The sequence below is a fragment of the Pecten maximus genome, chromosome 1 (genome assembly GCF_902652985.1).
Source record: "Pecten maximus chromosome 1, xPecMax1.1, whole genome shotgun sequence".
Lineage (NCBI taxonomy): Eukaryota > Metazoa > Mollusca > Bivalvia > Pectinida > Pectinidae > Pecten > Pecten maximus.
The window spans coordinates 1,034,333-1,053,898 of record NC_047015.1 but is presented as its reverse complement, the minus strand read 5'-3'; the positions used below and the strand labels follow the sequence as shown (position 1 = coordinate 1,053,898).

General features: G+C 37.7%; 1 protein-coding gene across 1 annotated transcript; it reads right to left on the bottom strand.

Moving 5' to 3' along the window:
- Nucleotides 1–5,791: 5,791 nt before the first annotated feature.
- LOC117339836 lies at nt 5,792–17,664 on the bottom strand. The gene is made up of 9 exons (XM_033901546.1): nt 17,596–17,664; nt 15,946–16,055; nt 15,651–15,742; nt 15,033–15,314; nt 10,320–10,415; nt 9,536–9,733; nt 6,803–6,954; nt 6,466–6,664; nt 5,792–6,042 (listed from the first exon to the last, which is right to left on the bottom strand). The coding sequence occupies exons 1-9, from the start codon at nt 17,662–17,664 to the stop codon at nt 5,792–5,794; spliced, it is 1,449 nt and encodes a 482-aa protein (XP_033757437.1).
- Between the last annotated feature and the right edge of the window lie 1,902 nt (nt 17,665–19,566).

Genomic DNA, 19,566 nt, shown 5'->3' with positions numbered 1-19,566 from the left:
CATGACTACTGTTCCCATGGAGACGGTACAATGGATTACAGGTGATGTTAAATGAATAACCAAAAGTCGTTCCTGTCACAAACTTTACTTCTCCGTTAGGGAAGTTTTCAGGGGATCCACAATTAACTTCTGGAACAGAAATAAAATACAAGTTGTATTATTATTAATCCTGTTGTTGTTAGATATGTTTAATATCGGTAGATACACAGGTAAATACATGGCTTTTTCAAAGGAATATGACTCACGCACGAAGCAAAAGACATTAAGAGAAGTATCAACCTAAATCAAAATAGTTGAATCAAAAGCAATATATGCAAATATAAAGACCAATGAAAGGGTTATTAAATTACGACTATTAGATAGGGCAATGGTAGTAATATAACAAAATTAACACTGATGATAATTACATTTAGTGACGAGTACCAAAAACATGAACTACCTACATATGTATTTGGCACTTAGGTTGAACAGTTCCTGTCGAGATCGTGATAGCTACCGTGACCATTGTTTCATCGTCTTTTATCTCCACAATGCATAATTGTTTGTCGTCATTAGTCAATATCTGTCACAGAAATATCAACACCTCAACTATAACACTTACCTCCACATTCGTAAGAATCTCCCATTAGTGTGTAGGTATCGGTAGGCTGGTCATACAGACACTGTCTTGTCCTGTTAAAGATCCCCATTCCAGTAACATTACAGGTAAGGGTAACAAAGTCCATATACTCAAGAACACGAGGGAAGACTGCCGTGGCCGGACTTGTAGCGTTGGCCCACAAGTCTGGTCCATCAGGGGGACAAGTCGCAACTGAAGAATAGAGTTATATTTATAGATAGTACTGACAAATCCGCCATTCGTTTTTGATTTACAGATTTCCAATCATAGTTCACTGTTCCAGCTGTTGTTTAAGCTGTTAGATTTCTAAAAGTTAAAAAAAAAAAAAAAAAAAAAACAGACCGTGCTTAATTGCAAATATTTCCCAAACTTACCTATACAGGAGGGAAACTCGTTGCTCCAGAAGCCATCGATCTGACACTGAATAGTTTGGCTATCATTGAGGACGAATCCGAGATTACATCTGTAAGTAAGGGTGTATCCATAATGGTAGGACGTTTGTCTGTTCAGGATGAAACCATCTTGTATCGTAGGGGGAGAAACACATGTCACATCTGTTGGCAAAGGTAAAGGTATTGATTAATAAATACTAATTATTTAAAGTCACAATAAGGCATTGAATACCGAAAACAAATAGTGCCAAAGGTAAAATTGTGAATTAAAAGTCTGATATAAAGGCATTGAAATGGGTTATAGTTAATGTTAAATAAGCGTCAAAAGAGACTGCAGACTTACAAACACAAGTGTGATTAAGATGGTAAAGATCTCCGACTTTAAGCCCAGTTTCCTCTACAGGTATATATAATCCCTGTGTACCATTGACAGTATACAGATCATATCCCGGGTTACATATACAGCGGTAGCCACCACCAAAGTTCTCACAGTCCTGTCCACACATGCTGATATTGTTGGTACACTCGTCAATGTCTAAAACACAGAAAAAACATTTTAGGATAGTTCAAATATCATTCGAATGTAATATCTTGCTTTTAAACGTAATGTTAACCAGGGTATTGAAACAATGATTTGGGTTTGTATATTTTCTTTGTCCTCTGTTTTTTTCTATGTTCGAGTTGGTATAGCTGCATATATTTATATGCACGTATAACGATAGAAAAGTTTTTTTCAATTAAACAAATAGCAACATCGTTCGGTGTCTGGAATGATATACCTACCGACACAGACATGTGCTCCATTGTCCATATATCCAGGTTTACAACGACACAAGTAAGACCCAATCGTATTTACACAATCCTGGCTGATTTGATCACAGGCTGTGCGATTATCACATTCGTCTACATCTGTAATCACGTATTATATAACTGTAATCAATGATCCACAACATCAATAAAGAGCATAAACAACAAACAGGTTTCTTAAACTTATGTTCTCAAGATTGGCCATAAAGGACGAGTTGTCGAGAGGCGAAAAACAAAATCAAAATCAAAACAAATCTTTTCGTAATACGGAAGAAGATCTGATCTCACAAAGCTTTATTTGCCTTCAGAAAAGACGGCGGAGAGATCCGAATGTCTGGGTTGACCTATAGTCTGTATTAATCTTCACATGACGGAATACTTCATAACAACTGATGTGACATATTTACCATGACAAGACGGAAGAACTCCGAAGGTTTGGTTTGCAAGGCATGTAATCGTAGAGGTATGAACAACACTAAATCCTGTATCACATGTCAGAGTGGCAATATCTTTGTAACGAATGCTAGGTCCGGGCGTATCCAACTGGCCATGTTTGATCTCTGGAACTGGGCAAGATATACCTGGCAACGAGAAACAGTTAATCATAACGTCACAGCCCTAACTTTATAAAGTAACACCTCTTACGAACAATTGGATATTAAACATGTCCGAAGCAATAACACTGTTTTTCTAAAACAATACAGAAACACGAAACGCTATCGGGTATGTTCGAATTTGTCTCTTTGTACATCAATATCACCTAACTATACCAGTCCATATCCGCTAAACCTTTAAAGTATAAAAGTACATTTATTTACACGCTTGTTATACAATATAATTGCAAACAAAAGAATCACACAATGGCAGAAATGTCACAATGACATTATATTGAAATGGTTACAGACTAACGTTCACACAATGGCGCATCTTCATTCCAGGTGCCATTGGCAAAACAGAAAAGAATTGCTGCTCCCGAAAGTTGGAATCCTGTATCACATGTGTAAATGACACGACTTCCAAAGTCCCATCCTGTACCCTCTTCTAGTACTGAGGTGGCATTGGCCACATCGGGTGGCATAGAACAATTGACAGCTGGAAAACACAAATGACAGATCACAGTACACCCCGAATATTTCAACCAATTCCATGTTTTACCTAATTTGGCGAGTGGCCAGCAACTTATCACTATACCGGAATACTGACTGGCAATGACATGCTGAAAACGAATCTTTATTTTGATGAAATTCTGAAATTGTATCTAAAACACGCAAATCTGTAATTAATAGTCCGACAGTTTAACAGTTACTGTTTCACAATGAATGAAGAGAACGTTGTTTTGGTAAAATCTGTAATTAACAGTCTGACAATTGGTAATGAATTTGGCAGTAATAACGACAGGGTCAGTACCGACACCACAGCATTACGGATAGTTTTTTTCTGGTCTTGATTTATTTAGATTTTATTTCATACCAGCATTTAACAACACGTCATCCACACTAAATACACAGTACGATGCTCACCGTTACAGGACGGCACTGGGTGCCACGTGCCATCCTCCTGACAGGCCACTTTCAGGCTATCACTGAGGATGTATCCCTCTTCACAGGCATACGTCACAGAAGATCCGTACTGTACCCCCTCACCACTTAACAGGTATCCCTTCCTTATAACAGGTGGGAAACCACAATATCTAGCTGAAATGTGGAATTTGTGATTAAGTTTGAGTACAAATCTGTTATACATTTAACAATGAGATACAAACATATGTTATTACAGTGCTCTCATTCATACCTCACCGTACATATTGACATTAATTGTTTACCTCAGAACAACAGTCGACTAATCATTTAACTTGGTGATTACATAAATGAGCATACATGCACTGGCCGGTTCATTTACAGCCAAAAAACTTTACAAGAAAGGGGGAAAAACAAATAAGGTCATCTTCATCGTCTCCACGACCAACACTTGGAACAACTTTCACATCTTTCCTTAATTTTTTCTTGCATTGAAGCTAGAATTTATTTTAACAATATTAAATCAAATACAACCTTTACTCTGCATCTCAAATAACCCGCTAGGTAAAACAGAATACCTTGGCATTGCAGTACTTTCCCCACGTTCCAGACCCCTCCGAACAGACACTTCATAACAACATAGTCTGTGCTGGCGTTGTCACTCTGTAGATATTGCTCCTCCAGAAAGGTGTACCCTGGGTTACAGGAAACGTTAAGGTGGGATCCGAAGTCATACGTTGAGGAGGAGGGAGTCACCACCGTGTTGGTGTTGAATCCTGGATCGGGGCATCCTGTTAAGATGTATAATACTCTATCACGTGATAATGATTTTTTGAAAGCGAGATAATTGAAGAAAAAACTTCTAATAGCGGAAACATGATGTTTCGTCAGCACTGAAATACTATTGAGATCTATGTAATTATACCTGTGTCAATATTTGTCATTCAGACAAACAAAATGGCAATTCTTATCCATCTTACGTATCCCGACAAAAAATAGGAAAATATGCAGTTGTAGAATCCAAGCTCAAGTTCCCCTCACCTATAATTAAGTTGCTACTTTTGCACTGGAACTGTTATTTAAATAAGTCGGATTCTGTTACTCGTACCTATAGAGAAGCGGGCCTGGTACCCTCTGTACTGGTACAGTGAGTCCGACCTCAGATTTATGTACAGTCTGCCTGAAGAGCTGGTAAGAGGTGGTGGTGTCTGACGTCCCGAGAACCCTACGGAATCATTTGGATGGAGTGATGTCCCTGTATCGTCCTGTCCATCATACACCTGGTAACGACAACACTAATTACACTGAGACAGGTGAGTTAATCGTATCTATTATAAAGCCTCGCTTGCCGGTGTAACATAAAAAAATTGACCGGGTAACAAAAGTACTCTTGGTCAGTATTATACGTAGAAATTACTCGAGCAGCTGTAGAAAAATTACCCAAGGCTGTCAAAAATGATCCAGAAACCTGGTCAAAAGCTTACGTTTTAATTCTTCTGTAGGAAGGGAATGATATTCTAGTTATTGGATTTAACCTAGATTTGTATGATGGGTGTCGTCGATGTAACAGAGAATGCCTACTTTTTCGGAGCACATGGTTTCCCTCTCCTTTTACTTTTCTCAGGCAAAAATAGCTGGTACCGCCTCTTTATGTGGTTCCCTTGTACAAAGCTCATGACAACATTCGTGCTATTTCGCCGTTCCGATGATATCCAGCAGTCATTGCCATTACAATGAAATACCTTTGTTCGACTTGATATATGTGATGACGAAAAATGGCAGTCTTTATTGCTTTAATAATAGTTATTCCTGTTAAGTTTACATGAATATATATATACTTCGACGGTAACATCAGTCAATTTTAAGTTTGGTGGAATGGTGAATAGACGTAATCTTCCCAAATTCAGAAACTAGAAAATCGGGTTGGAAAAAACCCTCATCAATTTCAGTTCATTAGTAGCAATATAATTATTTCAATATTCAATACTCAATTATAAAAATTCAGAGTGCGTTTTCGAGTTTGACAACTATACTTGCAAGCTTACTGATCAATCCACAGCAGCCTAAGAGGTGCCTTCAATGACGCCAAGCAAATTATATAATGTTATTGATATCTACTTCTGTATTTATTTTCATTTTTAATATGAATTTCCTTTATTGCAACAAAAAGGAAGCTGCCTTTGTGATTACATCAAAATCATTCATCTTATTTTAATCGCGCGCGCGCACACACAGACACACACATACACGGTCACCAGAGTATGACTTCTACTGCAGAATGATGAACCCGGGTACTTTTTCTTTTCTACCCCTGGACTTTTTTTCACGTTAGATCGGCACTCACTATTTGGAGAATATATTATAAAACAAATCTTTTACAAAAAATTAGTATGCACACAATAAATCGTATTCATGCAATCAAAGCAAATAAAATCGTAATCAATAAAGAAAAACAATCATGCAACAGCCTTGTAGGCAATAGAAAAAGCTATCATGTACCAATGCATTAGAATCAGCCATTCTTTTTCTACCTGCAAAAAGTCATGTCCATCCTCCAAATGAAAGTCCTTGTCAAACAGAAGAGTAAGCTGTCTGTCTTGTGCGGCAGTTATGGTCCAGGAACAGTTCTGGTAGGCGGGGTAGCTGACCACCCCATACCCAGGGGAGAATACAACCCCATTATCGTCATGCAGTATTATGTCACAGCCTGTCGGAACAATACTCAATTGTTAGTTAAATACCTATTAATGCACAAAAAAACACATTATATATCTCTCTTGTTGCTATCAAGGATTTTGTAATCCCCATATCATTTCCTCTCACATCTTTATAACACACAAACAGAGCTTTTGTTAGACTTTTATGTGGTGTCATTTATAACCTCTCCTGCTACGGTTAACACGACAGCCACAATGCCAGGGTATCTACAATATATTACCGACGATTATCTCCCTTGCGTCGTGTTTAATACCAGTATTTACCTCTTTGTTACTTCATATATCATCGTTGTTATTGTCTCCATTATTTTTCTGCCAGTTCAATAATAACCTCCGTTGTTACATATTATCTATAATCGATGGTCACCTCCCTGGCTACTATCAATCGTCAATTATCTCCCTTCTTTAACTACCTTCTATGTAACTAAACCTGAATCCTCGATGGATGTGTCTGGAATAGGACGCTTTCACTTTCATCATCACGTGTAGGCTATTGACGGAAATCACTATTCCTGATCGCACGGTGTAGTTATAGACGGCCATCACATCACCATCTATGTTGTCATGTCTCACAACGATGTAGTCGCCTTCGTCCAGTTCCAAGTCTACAACCTGTAACAGGATAATTAGGGTCGTCAAAACGAAAAGGATGCGATAAAAATTATTTAAAGTCTGCACCAAATGTTTTTTACAAATGCCCTCGTAGACATTGTCAACATGAAGAGTTAAGAGTTTGAGCTTAAATGTTACCTGAAGTGTAACGACATGTCTCGCATGCGTTGGTGATATGATCCATTCCAGAGATTGACGGATGTAAAATGATGGATAAAATGGTGATGTCATTTCCTGTAATGACGTATTGGCCACAAGGTGTAACCCAGTGACGGGAACGCTGTGTGTCACTAAAATAAAATAAGATATAGTATTACACTGTTACAGTATACCGGTGGTTATTATAGCCATGTTATACTATACTGTTACAGTATACCGGTGGTTATTATACCCATGTTATACTAGACTGTTACCAGTATACCGGTGGTTATTATACCCATGTTATACTAGACTGTTACAGTATACCGGTGGTTATTATACCAATGTTATACTAGACTGTTACCAGTATACCGGTGGTTATTATACCAATGTTATACTAGACTGTTACCAGTATACCGGTGGTTATTATACCCATGTTATACTAGACTGTTACCAGTATACAGGTGGTTATTATACCCATGTTATACTAGACTGTTACCAGTATACAGGTGGTTATTATACCAATGTTATACTAGACTGTTACCAGTATACCGGTGATTATTATACCCATGTTATACTAGACTGTTACCAGTATACCGGTGGTTATTATACCAATGTTATACTAGACTGTTACAGTATACCGGTGGTTATTATACCAATGTTATACTAGACTGTTACAGTATACCGGTGGTTATTATACCAATGTTATACTAGACTGTTACAGTATACCGGTGGTTATTATACCAATGTTATACTAGACTGTTACCAGTATACCGGTGGTTATTATACCAATGTTATACTAGACTGTTACCAGTATACCGGTGGTTATTATACCAATGTTATACTAGACTGTTACAGTATACCGGTGGTTATTATACCCATGTTATACTAGACTGTTACCAGTATACCGGTGGTTATTATACCAATGTTATACTAGACTGTTACCAGTATACCGGTGGTTATTATACCCATGTTATACTAGACTGTTACAGTATACCGGTGGTTATTATACCCATGTTATACTAGACTGTTACAGTATACCGGTGGTTATTATACCAATGTTATACTAGACTGTTACCAGTATACCGGTGGTTATTATACCCATGTTATACTAGACTGTTACAGTATACCGGTGGTTATTATACCAATGTTATACTAGACTGTTACCAGTATACCGGTGGTTATTATACCAATGTTATACTAGACTGTTACCAGTATACCGGTGGTTATTATACCCATGTTATACTAGACTGTTACCAGTATACCGGTGATTATTATACCCGTGTTATACTAGACTGTTACCAGTATACCGGTGGTTATTATACCCATGTTATACTAGACTGTTACAGTATACCGGTGGTTATTATACCCATGTTATACTAGACTGTTACAGTATACCGGTGGTTATTATACCAATGTTATACTAGACTGTTACCAGTATACCGGTGGTTATTATACCAATGTTATACTAGACTGTTACCAGTATACCGGTGGTTATTATACCCATGTTATACTAGAGTGTTACAGTATACCGGTGGTTATTATACCCATGTTATACTAGACTGTTACCAGTATACCGGTGGTTATTATACCCATGTTTTACGAGGCGGTTACTAATATACCGGGTAGTAATTCTACCGATTTCCTACTAGACTGTTACCAGTGAACCGGTGGTTCTTTTTTCCGTTTTCTAGACTAGACTGTCACACACTCGGTTGTAATTTTATACATTTGTTACTAGACATTTACCAATAATTTGACTCTTAACCTTGACTTCCCATGTATATCCTGACAGACTATGATTCTTAAGGACACCCCTTTACTTAAGAATACCCCTTTACTTTAAGACACCCTTTACCTTAATGAAACCCCTTTATATTAGGACACCTCTTTACTTAGGGACAATCTTTTACTTAAGAACATCCCGTTATCTAAGGACACCCCTTTACTTAAGAACATCCCGTTATCTAAGGACACCCCGTTATCTAAGGACACCCCTTTACTTAGGGACAATATTTAACTTAAGGACACACCTTTAACTTAATGACATCCCTTAACACAATCAAACCCCTTAACTTAATGAAACCCTTTAACTTAATGAAACCCCTTAACTTAATGACATCCCTTAACTTAATGACATCCCTTAACTTAATGAAACCCCTTAACTTAATGACATCCCTTAACTTAATGACATCCCTTAACTTAATGACATCCCTTAACTTAATGAAACCCCTTAACTTAATGAAACCCCTTAACTTAATGAAACCCCTTAACTTAATGACATCCCTTAACTTAATGACATCCCTTAACTTAATGACATCCCTTAACTTAATGAAACCCCTTAACTTAATGAAACCCCTTAACTTAATGAAACCCCTTAACTTAATGACATCCCTTAACTTAATGACATCCCTTAACTTAATGAAACCCCTTAACTTAATGACATCCCTTAACTTAATGACATCCCTTAACTTAATGAAACCCCTTAACTTAATGAAACCCCTTAACTTAATGACATCCCTTAACTTAATGACATCCCTTAACTTAATGAAACCCCTTAACTTAATGACATCCCTTAACACAATCAAACCCCTTAACTTAAGGACATCCCTAAAATTACAATTTCCCATGGGGAAGCGTTTCAAAGTTATCGGAAAGTTCATTAACTAACAAGTGTTCCAGTAATGATTTCCTTGGCTTTTCCTTGCGTTGGCGTATATCTGGTGGACTTACCTGTTTCCCACTGGGCTGTAAATCCCTTGAATGTATTCGAGTAGTCAGAGGTGAACTTGATAATCAGGAGATTATTTGGACTAATTACTTGAACATTTGTTAAGGTTCCAGAATATCTGCCCACGTATTCCGACATCAAGGCAGTCCGACCACCAACAAGAACAATCACTTCATCGAAATCAGACTCTGTTACTATTTCTGTAAACTGTAAACAAATATACTTCATGCTAAATTTCATATTCCATATTTATCTCAAACTTACATGAGTATTACATTGATGTCCTAATCAGGCAAAATTGAAAAGAATAGAGGTAACATAAACAGTCAATACCTGTACTTTGACAATGCTACATGGCGGTCCCTCTATGACCCATACACAGTTGGAACCATTTGGATAAAGTTGAGGATACCCCGGCGAGGTAATCTGTCCATGGTCACCGCTCAAGTGTAAACGGCACAGGAGGGCTGATGTGTAGGAATATGTGGACACAAAGAAACGTGTTCAATAAAATACGAGTCTTCAAACATTGCAAGAGTCTGTCATATTAACGGTTTTGGTTGCTTATCTTCAACATATCTAAATAAATTTGATGAAGGTGCTTTCACAATTTCCATTTACAGAGCTATAATGGATTACGTTATCAGAGGGGAAAAGGAATCGTTGTAAAGTGGTACAGAAACCGAAATGATCGCCATCACAACAACTTGAGGAATTGTTCCTTATGTCTGAACTATCGCTATGGCACAGAAAACACTCGAAAATAAACCATTTCAAGAAACTTACGACAGGACGTCTCGTCAGAATCGTCTCCACAATCATCCATGCCATCACATCTCTTCTGATCATTGATACAGACCCCATTAGAACAGCGAAAGCTCCCTAAAATTAAAGTATGATATATAATACACAATCAACCCCAAAATGTGTAAATCTGTGTGACACAACCTACCACACAATGTGTCAATCTGTGTGACACAACCTACCACACAATGTGTCAATCTGTATGACACAACCTACCACACAATGTGTCAATCTGTGTGACACAATCTACCACACAATGTGTCAATCTGTATGACACAACCTACCACACAATGTGTCAATCTGTGTGACACAATCTACCACACAATGTGTCAATCTGTGTGACACAATCTACCACATAATGTGTCAATCTGTGTCACACAATCTACCACACAACGTATCAATCTGTGTGACACAACCTACCACACAATGTGTCAATCTGTATGACACAACCTACCACACAATGTGTCAATCTGTGTGACACAATCTACCACACAATGTGTCAATCTGTATGACACAACCTACCACACAATGTGTCAATCTGTGTGACACAATCTACCACACAATGTGTCAATCTGTGTGACACAATCTACCACATAATGTGTCAATCTGTGTGACACAATCTACCACACAATGTGTCAATCTGTGTGACACAATCTACCACACAATGTGTCAATCTGTATGACACAATCAACCACACAATGTGTCAATCTGTGTCACACAATCTACCACACAATGTGTCAATCTGTATGACACAATCTACCACACAATGTGTCAATCTGTATGACACAATCTACCACACAATGTGTCAATCTGTGTGACACAATCTACCACACAATGTGTCAATCTGTGTGACACAACCTACCACACAATGTGTCAATCTGTGTGACACAACCTACCACACAATGTGTCAATCTGTGTGACACAATCTACCACACAATGTGTCAACCTGTATGACACAATCTACCACACAATGAGTCAATCTGTATGACACAATCTACCACACAATGTGTCAATCTGTGTGACACAATCTACCACACAATGTGTCAATCTGTATGACACAATCTACCTCACAATGTGTCAATCTGTATGACACAATCTACCACACAATGTGTCAACCTGTATGACCCAACTTACCACACAATGTGTCAATCTGTATGACACAATCTACCACATAATGTGTCAATCTGTGTGACACAATCTACCACACAATGTGTCAATCTGTGTCACAAAATCTACCACACAATGTGTCAATCTGTGACACACAATCTACCACACAATGTGTCAATCTGTGTGACACAATCTACCACACAATGTGTCAATCTGTATGACACAATCTACCACACAATGTGTCAATCTGTATGACACAATCTACCACACAATGTGTCAACCTGTATGACCCAACTTACCACACAATGTGTCAATCTGTATGACACAATCTACCACACAATGTGTCAATCTGTATGACACAATCTACCACACAATGTGTCAACCTGTATGACCCAACTTACCACACAATGTGTCAATCTGTATGACACAATCTACCACACAATGTGTCAATCTGTGTGACACAATCTACCACACCATGTGTCAATCTGTGTCACAAAATCTACCACACAATGTGTCAATCTGTGACACAATCTACCACACAATGTGTCAATCTGTGTGACACAATCTACCACACAATGTGTCAATCTGTATGACACAATCTACCACACAATGTGTCAATCTGTATGACACAATCTACCACACAATGTGTCAACCTGTATGACCCAACTTACCTCACAATGTGTCAATCTATATGACACAATCTACCACATAATGTGTCAATCTGTGTGACACAATCTACCACACAATGTGTCAATCTGTGTGATACAATCTACCACACAATGTATCAATCTGTGTGACACAATCTACCACACAATGTGTCAATCTGTATGACACAATCTACCACACAATGTGTCAATCTGTGTGACAAAATCTACCACACAATGTGTCAATCTGTGTCACAAAATCTACCACACAATGTGTAAATCTGTGTCACACAATCTACCACACAATGTGTCAATCTGTGTGATACAATCTACCACACAATGTGTCAATCTGTATGACAGAATCTACCACACAATGTGTCAATCTGTGTGACACAATCTAACACACAATGTGTCAATCTGTGTCACACAATCTACCACACAATGTGTCAATCTGTATGACACAATCTACCTCACAATGTGTCAATCTGTGTGACACAATCTACCACACAATGTGTCAATCTGTGTGATACAATCTACCACACAATGTGTCAATCTGTGTCACAAAATCTACCACACGATGTGTCAATCTGTGACACACAATCTACCACACAATGTGTCAACCTGTGTGACACAATCTACCATACAATGTGTCAATCTGTGTGACACAATCAACCACACAATGTGTCGATCTGTGAGACACGATCTACCACACAATGTGTCAATCTATATGACACGATCTACCACACAATGTGTCAATCTGTGTGACACAATCTACCACACAATGTGTCAATCTGTATGACACAATCTACCACACAATTTGTCAATCTGTGTGACACAATCTACCACACAATGTGTCAATATGTGTCACACAATCTACCACACAATGTGTCAATCTGTATGACACAATCTACCACACAATGTGTCAATCTGTATGACACAATCTACCACACAATGTGTCAATCTGTATGATACAATCTACCACACAATGTGTCAATCTGTGTCACAAAATCTACCACACAATGTGTCAATCTGTGACACACAATCTACCACACAATGTGTCAATCTGTGTGACACAATCAAAAGCACAATGTGTCAATCTGTGTGACACAATCAACCACACAATGTGTCGATCTGTATGACACAATCTACCACATAATGTGTCAATCTGTAAGACACAATCTACCACACAACGTGTCAATCTCTGTGACACAATCTACAACACAATGTATCAATCTGTGTGACACAATCTACCACACAATGTGTCAATCTGTGTGACACAATCTACCACACAATGTGTCAATCTGTGTGACACAATCAACAATACAATGAGTAAATCTGTTTGACACAATCAACCACACAATGTGTCAATCTGTGTGACACAATAAACAATACAATGTGTCAATCTGTGTCACACAATCAACCACACAATGTGTCAATCTGTGACAAAATCAACAGCATGACCTGTAAATTGTTTTGACACAAACAACAACATAAAGTGTTAATCTGTGTGAACACAATATGCATCACACAATCCACAACAAGACGCGTTAGTCTGTGTGACACAATCACAAGCACATTGTGCAATTTGAATGAGACAGTCTACAACATGACGTGTCGATTTATGTGACACAATCAACAGCACAAGTGTAATTGTATTGTATGATCTGTGTGACACAGTCTTTAACACGATGTATGAATCTGAGTGACATCGTCTAGAACATGATGTGTAAATATGTGTGACACAATTAACGATACAATATCTAAATGCTTGTGACACAATCAAAAGCACAATGTGTCAATCTGTGTGACAAAATCATCAGCACAATGTGTCAATCTGTGTGACACAATCATCAGCACAATGTGTCAATCTGTGTGACAAAATCATCAACACAATGTGTCAAACTGTGACACAATCAAAAGCACAATGTGTCAATTTGTTTCACACAATCAAAAGCACAATGTGTCAATCTGTGTGACACAATCAAAAGCACAATGTGTCAATCTGTGTGACACAATCAAAAGCACAATATGTCAATCTGTGTGACACAATCAAAAGCACAATGTGTCAATTTGTGTCACACAATCAAAAGCATAATTTGTCAATCTGTGTGACACAATCAAAAGCACAATGTGTCAATCTGTGTGACACAATCAAAAGCACAATGTGTCAATTTGTGTGACACAATCAAAAGCACAATATGTCAATCTGTGTGACACAATCAAAAGCACAATGTATCAATCTGTGTGACACAATCAAAAGCACAATGTGTCAATTTGTGTCACACAATCAAAAGCACAATGTGTCAATCTGTGTGACACAATCAAAAGCACAATGTGTCATTCTGTGTGACACAATCAAAAGCACAACATGTCAATCTGTGTGACACAATCAAAAGCACAATGTGTCAATCTGTGTGACACAATCAAAAGCACAATGTGTCAATCTGTATCACACAATCAAAAGCACAATGTGTCAATCTGTATGACACAATCAAAAGCACAATATGTTAATCTCTCACCTACAACATGACGTATAAATCTGTGTGACACAGTCTACCACACAATGTGTCAATCTGTGTGACACAATCTACCACACAATGTGTCAATCTGTATCACACAATCAAAAGCACAATGTGTCAATCTGTGTGAAACAATCAAAGGCATAATGTGTCAATCTGTGTGACACAATCAAAAGCACAATGTGTAAATCTGTATCACACAATCAAAAGCACAATGTGTCAATTTGTGTCACACAATCAAAAGCATAATGTGTCAATCTGTGTGACACAATCAAAAGCACAATGTGTCAATCTGTGTCACACAATCAAAAGCACAATGTGTTAATCTCTCATCTACAACATGACGTATAAATCTGTGTGACACAGTCTACAACATGACGTGTAAGTTCTATAACATGACGTGGAATGTTAAGAACGACACAAACCTTGGTGACAGGCTGCGTACTGACAGATAAACTTCCTTGGTGTATCACAGTTACCTACTGCCCACCTCCACTGGCTGTCGCCCCTCAAGTACACACAGCTGCCCCTGTAGGGGTCCGGTTGACCTATATCCCAGTAGCCCTGGAGAACTGTCCCGTTCTCACCACTTGACCATTTCGTTATCAGCCCATTGGTATCCAAAGTTGTGTCCAATGGTAACTGAGATGCAATGTCAGTTTCCGATACCCACGGGTCACCGGTCAAATTTTGTAGCATAATAAGACCTATAATAGGAAAACGTTTTGTATAGGATTTATCCACGGAATTTCAGAGTATACATGTATCCTACTATTTATTTGCAAAGGATTTGTTGACAGAAGACACAGGAAAATAGCACCTTTAAAAGAGAAAAATCTACCTGTCACCTTCAGTAGACCATGAAAACATGAGGTGAAGAGTGTACTGGATGGAAATCAACAAGGCGTTTCGGTCACACTTCAAACATATGTATAGTACACAGGAGATTCCGGAGGATATCTGCTGTGTCGCGGAACCGTTTTGAAGCGAGATCAGGGATCCAATTGAAAAAAAAAAAAAAAGCAAGCTCGAGAAACACTTACCAATCCAATAATGACCAGGCGCAGTAATGACGCGTTCGGTGATGTCGATATGGTGTTGACGATCAGCGATAACAACCAGGTTTGATTCGTAGCTGAAAATGTAAGAATCAGGCCAAATTTGCATGTACAGGTGGCGTTGGTGTTTTCAAAGGTTTTGATAGACTCACGTTTTCGCATGATGCAGTTGCTGATAGAAGATGTTTACTATGGGGAACACCCCTCCCAAACACACACCCATCCCCTACTCCCAACATCCGATCCAGCCCATCAATGGTTAATGCTGCATGTTACCTACCTTCTACAAATCCTGTTTGCCTGTACCCACGATGACCGGTGGTCAAACACTCTGATGCACCACGTGTCTACCAGAGTCCAGTTAGACCCCCCACAGTCCAACGGGATGTTCTATAAATAATTTACGAAGTGTTACATAACTCCAACAACTAACGATCTGTATTTGAGAGAGTAGGTTTGTCTAAAAAATCACCGAAATTAGATGTCTACATTCCAGCAGTACCTATTTTAAGAGACATGGTTAATATAAGTGTTATGCCAGAAATGACACTGAGATTGAAAATGGTACAATTATGTAAAACTACATAATTGAGAATCTATTTTGTAAATATCACTGTTTTTCATTTTCTATATTGATCAGAAATAAGAATATTTCTGTGAAATATAGAAAATGAAAAACACTGATATTTACAAAATAAATTCTCAATTATATAGTTGTATGTAGCCAAATTTGTACGTAACCGAATTAACGTCTAAAAATAGGTATACTTAAATTGAAGTCATTGTTAGGGAATTAAGAATGTTATCTTTTTATTTACCTATCTGGAATGCTATTCAAGTGTCTACATATATGAATTGAATAGATTTTTTAAATGCCACGGGATATGAAAATAAAATAAAATAAAATAAATCTATTCAATTCATATATTTACTTAACCTTGATTTCAAAAAATTTATATCGAGAAAACGAGAAATTTTATTAAAAAGAAAAATTTGTCATGTATACGACGAAACGCCAAATTATTAGAACAGCCGGGAGATCCCGCCTATTCACCATCGTTTACCGTGTCCTTCCGCTCCGCAGTGTGCAGTAGTTTATCTATTTATTTTTTGCTTGTTATTTAAAACAAAGAGATATGAAATAATATCGAATACAATCATTTGTGTTAAATCAGACTTAATTTATGTAAATAGATTACAAAGAAAACATAATTTACAGAAATGAAACGAGGACAATTTTTCAAGCGTATTGATATTTTTCTGATGTTATGTGTGGTAAATCAGCACGAGAGACAAGGTTTTCATACGGTTTTCATAGCCATATGTTTGTTGGTTTCACTTGGTATGTTCATATCAGCAAACCACATTAGGAATGTAAATATATATGTATGTATATTATTACAACATCGGATTTAAGTAAACTTTATCAGAAATAAGAATATTTCTGTGAAATATAGAAATGAAAAACACTGATATTTACAAAATAAATTCTCAATTATGTAGTTTTACATAATTGTACCATTTTCAATCTCAGTGTAATTTCTGGAATAACATGTTACATATCATAACATAAGGACGCGCCACGTTAGAAAACAGTAGAAAACATATATAACATTTCTATTTACACCTACGCTGTATGCCTTCCAATATCACTACTTTCGTATTGTTAATCTAGCATAGATGATTTATTCACACACAGGTATTTAATACTAGAATGTCCGGGTTATTGTATTCAACTAATCACTGCAGAATAGAAAACTTGCCTGATTTTAAACACTGCTGTTACTATTCCAGTACCAAACATCAATGTTGGAATATAATCACTTAACCTTCTGTTTTGTACATAATCTACTGTTTTGTTGATTTATAAATATATTTCCATTGAAAGTACAAAAACAAAAAATGGACATCCTATCTGGACTACACTTACGTCCACCAGAACGGGACTGTCCTGTGCCTGTATGGCGCTTATCCACATTAGAATTCCGAGAAACAACATATTGGACGGTCCGCCGTAAACAGCACACCTCCAGTCGGACCAATACTGATAACCAGCACTGACATCCTTAATACGGAGGCCTACCCGTATGGCTCTGTAAGCGAGGGCGTGGTTGTACTCGGTGTGATTTCGTCACAGGTGTAACAGAAATAATCAGCTATAAAAAGGCTGCAGTTTTATAATTTGATGATTTAATACGTGTTTGTGCCAACCATTTAACGTTTAATCAGTGTACAGAGAAGCTCGAGTTATAGGTGTCAAACAAGTATATATGTGGATATTTTCCAATGTGTCAAACAAGTATATATGTAGGAATTCGTCCGTTGTGTCACACAAGTATATATGTGGATATTTTCCAATATGTCATACATGCAGTTTATGGCATAATATACACGGAGAAAGATACCTGAACAATACCTGACAGGGATGTACATGCGGACACGTGTAAACGTTTTCCCCTATTCTCATATATTATACCATGAAATTAACCATATTTAGAAGGTATTTGATAATTTATTATTAATTCATATATTATTCCAGAAACTTAACATATATTAATGTTTTTCTAACTTTGACCTTATTACGCTATGTTATCAAAACCTGACCACGTAATCGTCTCTTAATTAAGTATGGCCTCGTAGGTCTGACACAGGGACGTGTACATTACCTGACACAGGGACATGTACATTACCTGACATAGGGACGTGTACATTACCTGACACAGGGACATGTACATTACCTGACACAGGGACATGTACATTACCTGACACAGGGACGTGTACATTACCTGATACAGGGACGTGTACATTACCTGACACAAGGACGTGTACATTACCTGACATAGGGACGTGTACATTACCTGACACAGAGACATGTACATTACCTGACACAGATACATGTACATTACCTGACAAAGGGACGTGTACATTACCTTACACAGAGACGTGTACATTACCTGACACAGAGACATGTACATTACCTGACACAGGGACGTGTATATTACCTGACACAGGGACATTTACATTACCTGACACAGAGACATGTACATTACCTGATACAGGGACATGTACATTACCTGACACAGGGACGTGTACATTACCTGACACAGGGACGTGTACATTACCTGACACAGGGACATGTACATTACCTGACACAGGGACGTGTACATTACCTGACACAGGGACATGTACATTACCTAACACAGATACATGTACATTACCTGACACAGGGACGTGTACATTACCTGACACAGATACATGTACATTACCTGACACAGAGACATGTACATTACCTGACACAGGGACGTGTACATTACCTGACACAGGGACGTGTACATTACCTGACACAGGGACGTGTACATTACCTGACACAGGGACATGTACATTACCTGACACAGGGACATGTACATTACCTGACACATGGACATGTACATGACCTGACACAGAGACATGTACATTACCTGACAAAGAGACGTGTACATTACCTGACACAGGGACATGTACATTACCTGACACAGTGACCTGTACATTACCTGACACAGGGACATGTACATTAACTGACACAGGGACGTGTACATTACCTGACACAGGGACGTGTACATTACCTGACACAGTAACCTGTGTAAATTATCTTATACATACAATTATTACATTTGAAACACAGCAAATAATAACGTATATTAAAGCAAATATTAACACCCATTAAAATTGATTGGTCAAGCTTTGATACAAAATTGGCCACTGCGACATTTCGAGATGGTATACCAAGACATCATTATATATACCTTAACTAAAACATAATTATATTTACCCTAACTAAAACATTATTATATCGATCTTAACTAAAACATAATTATATATACCCTAAATCAACATCATTATATCTACCCTGACTAAAACATCA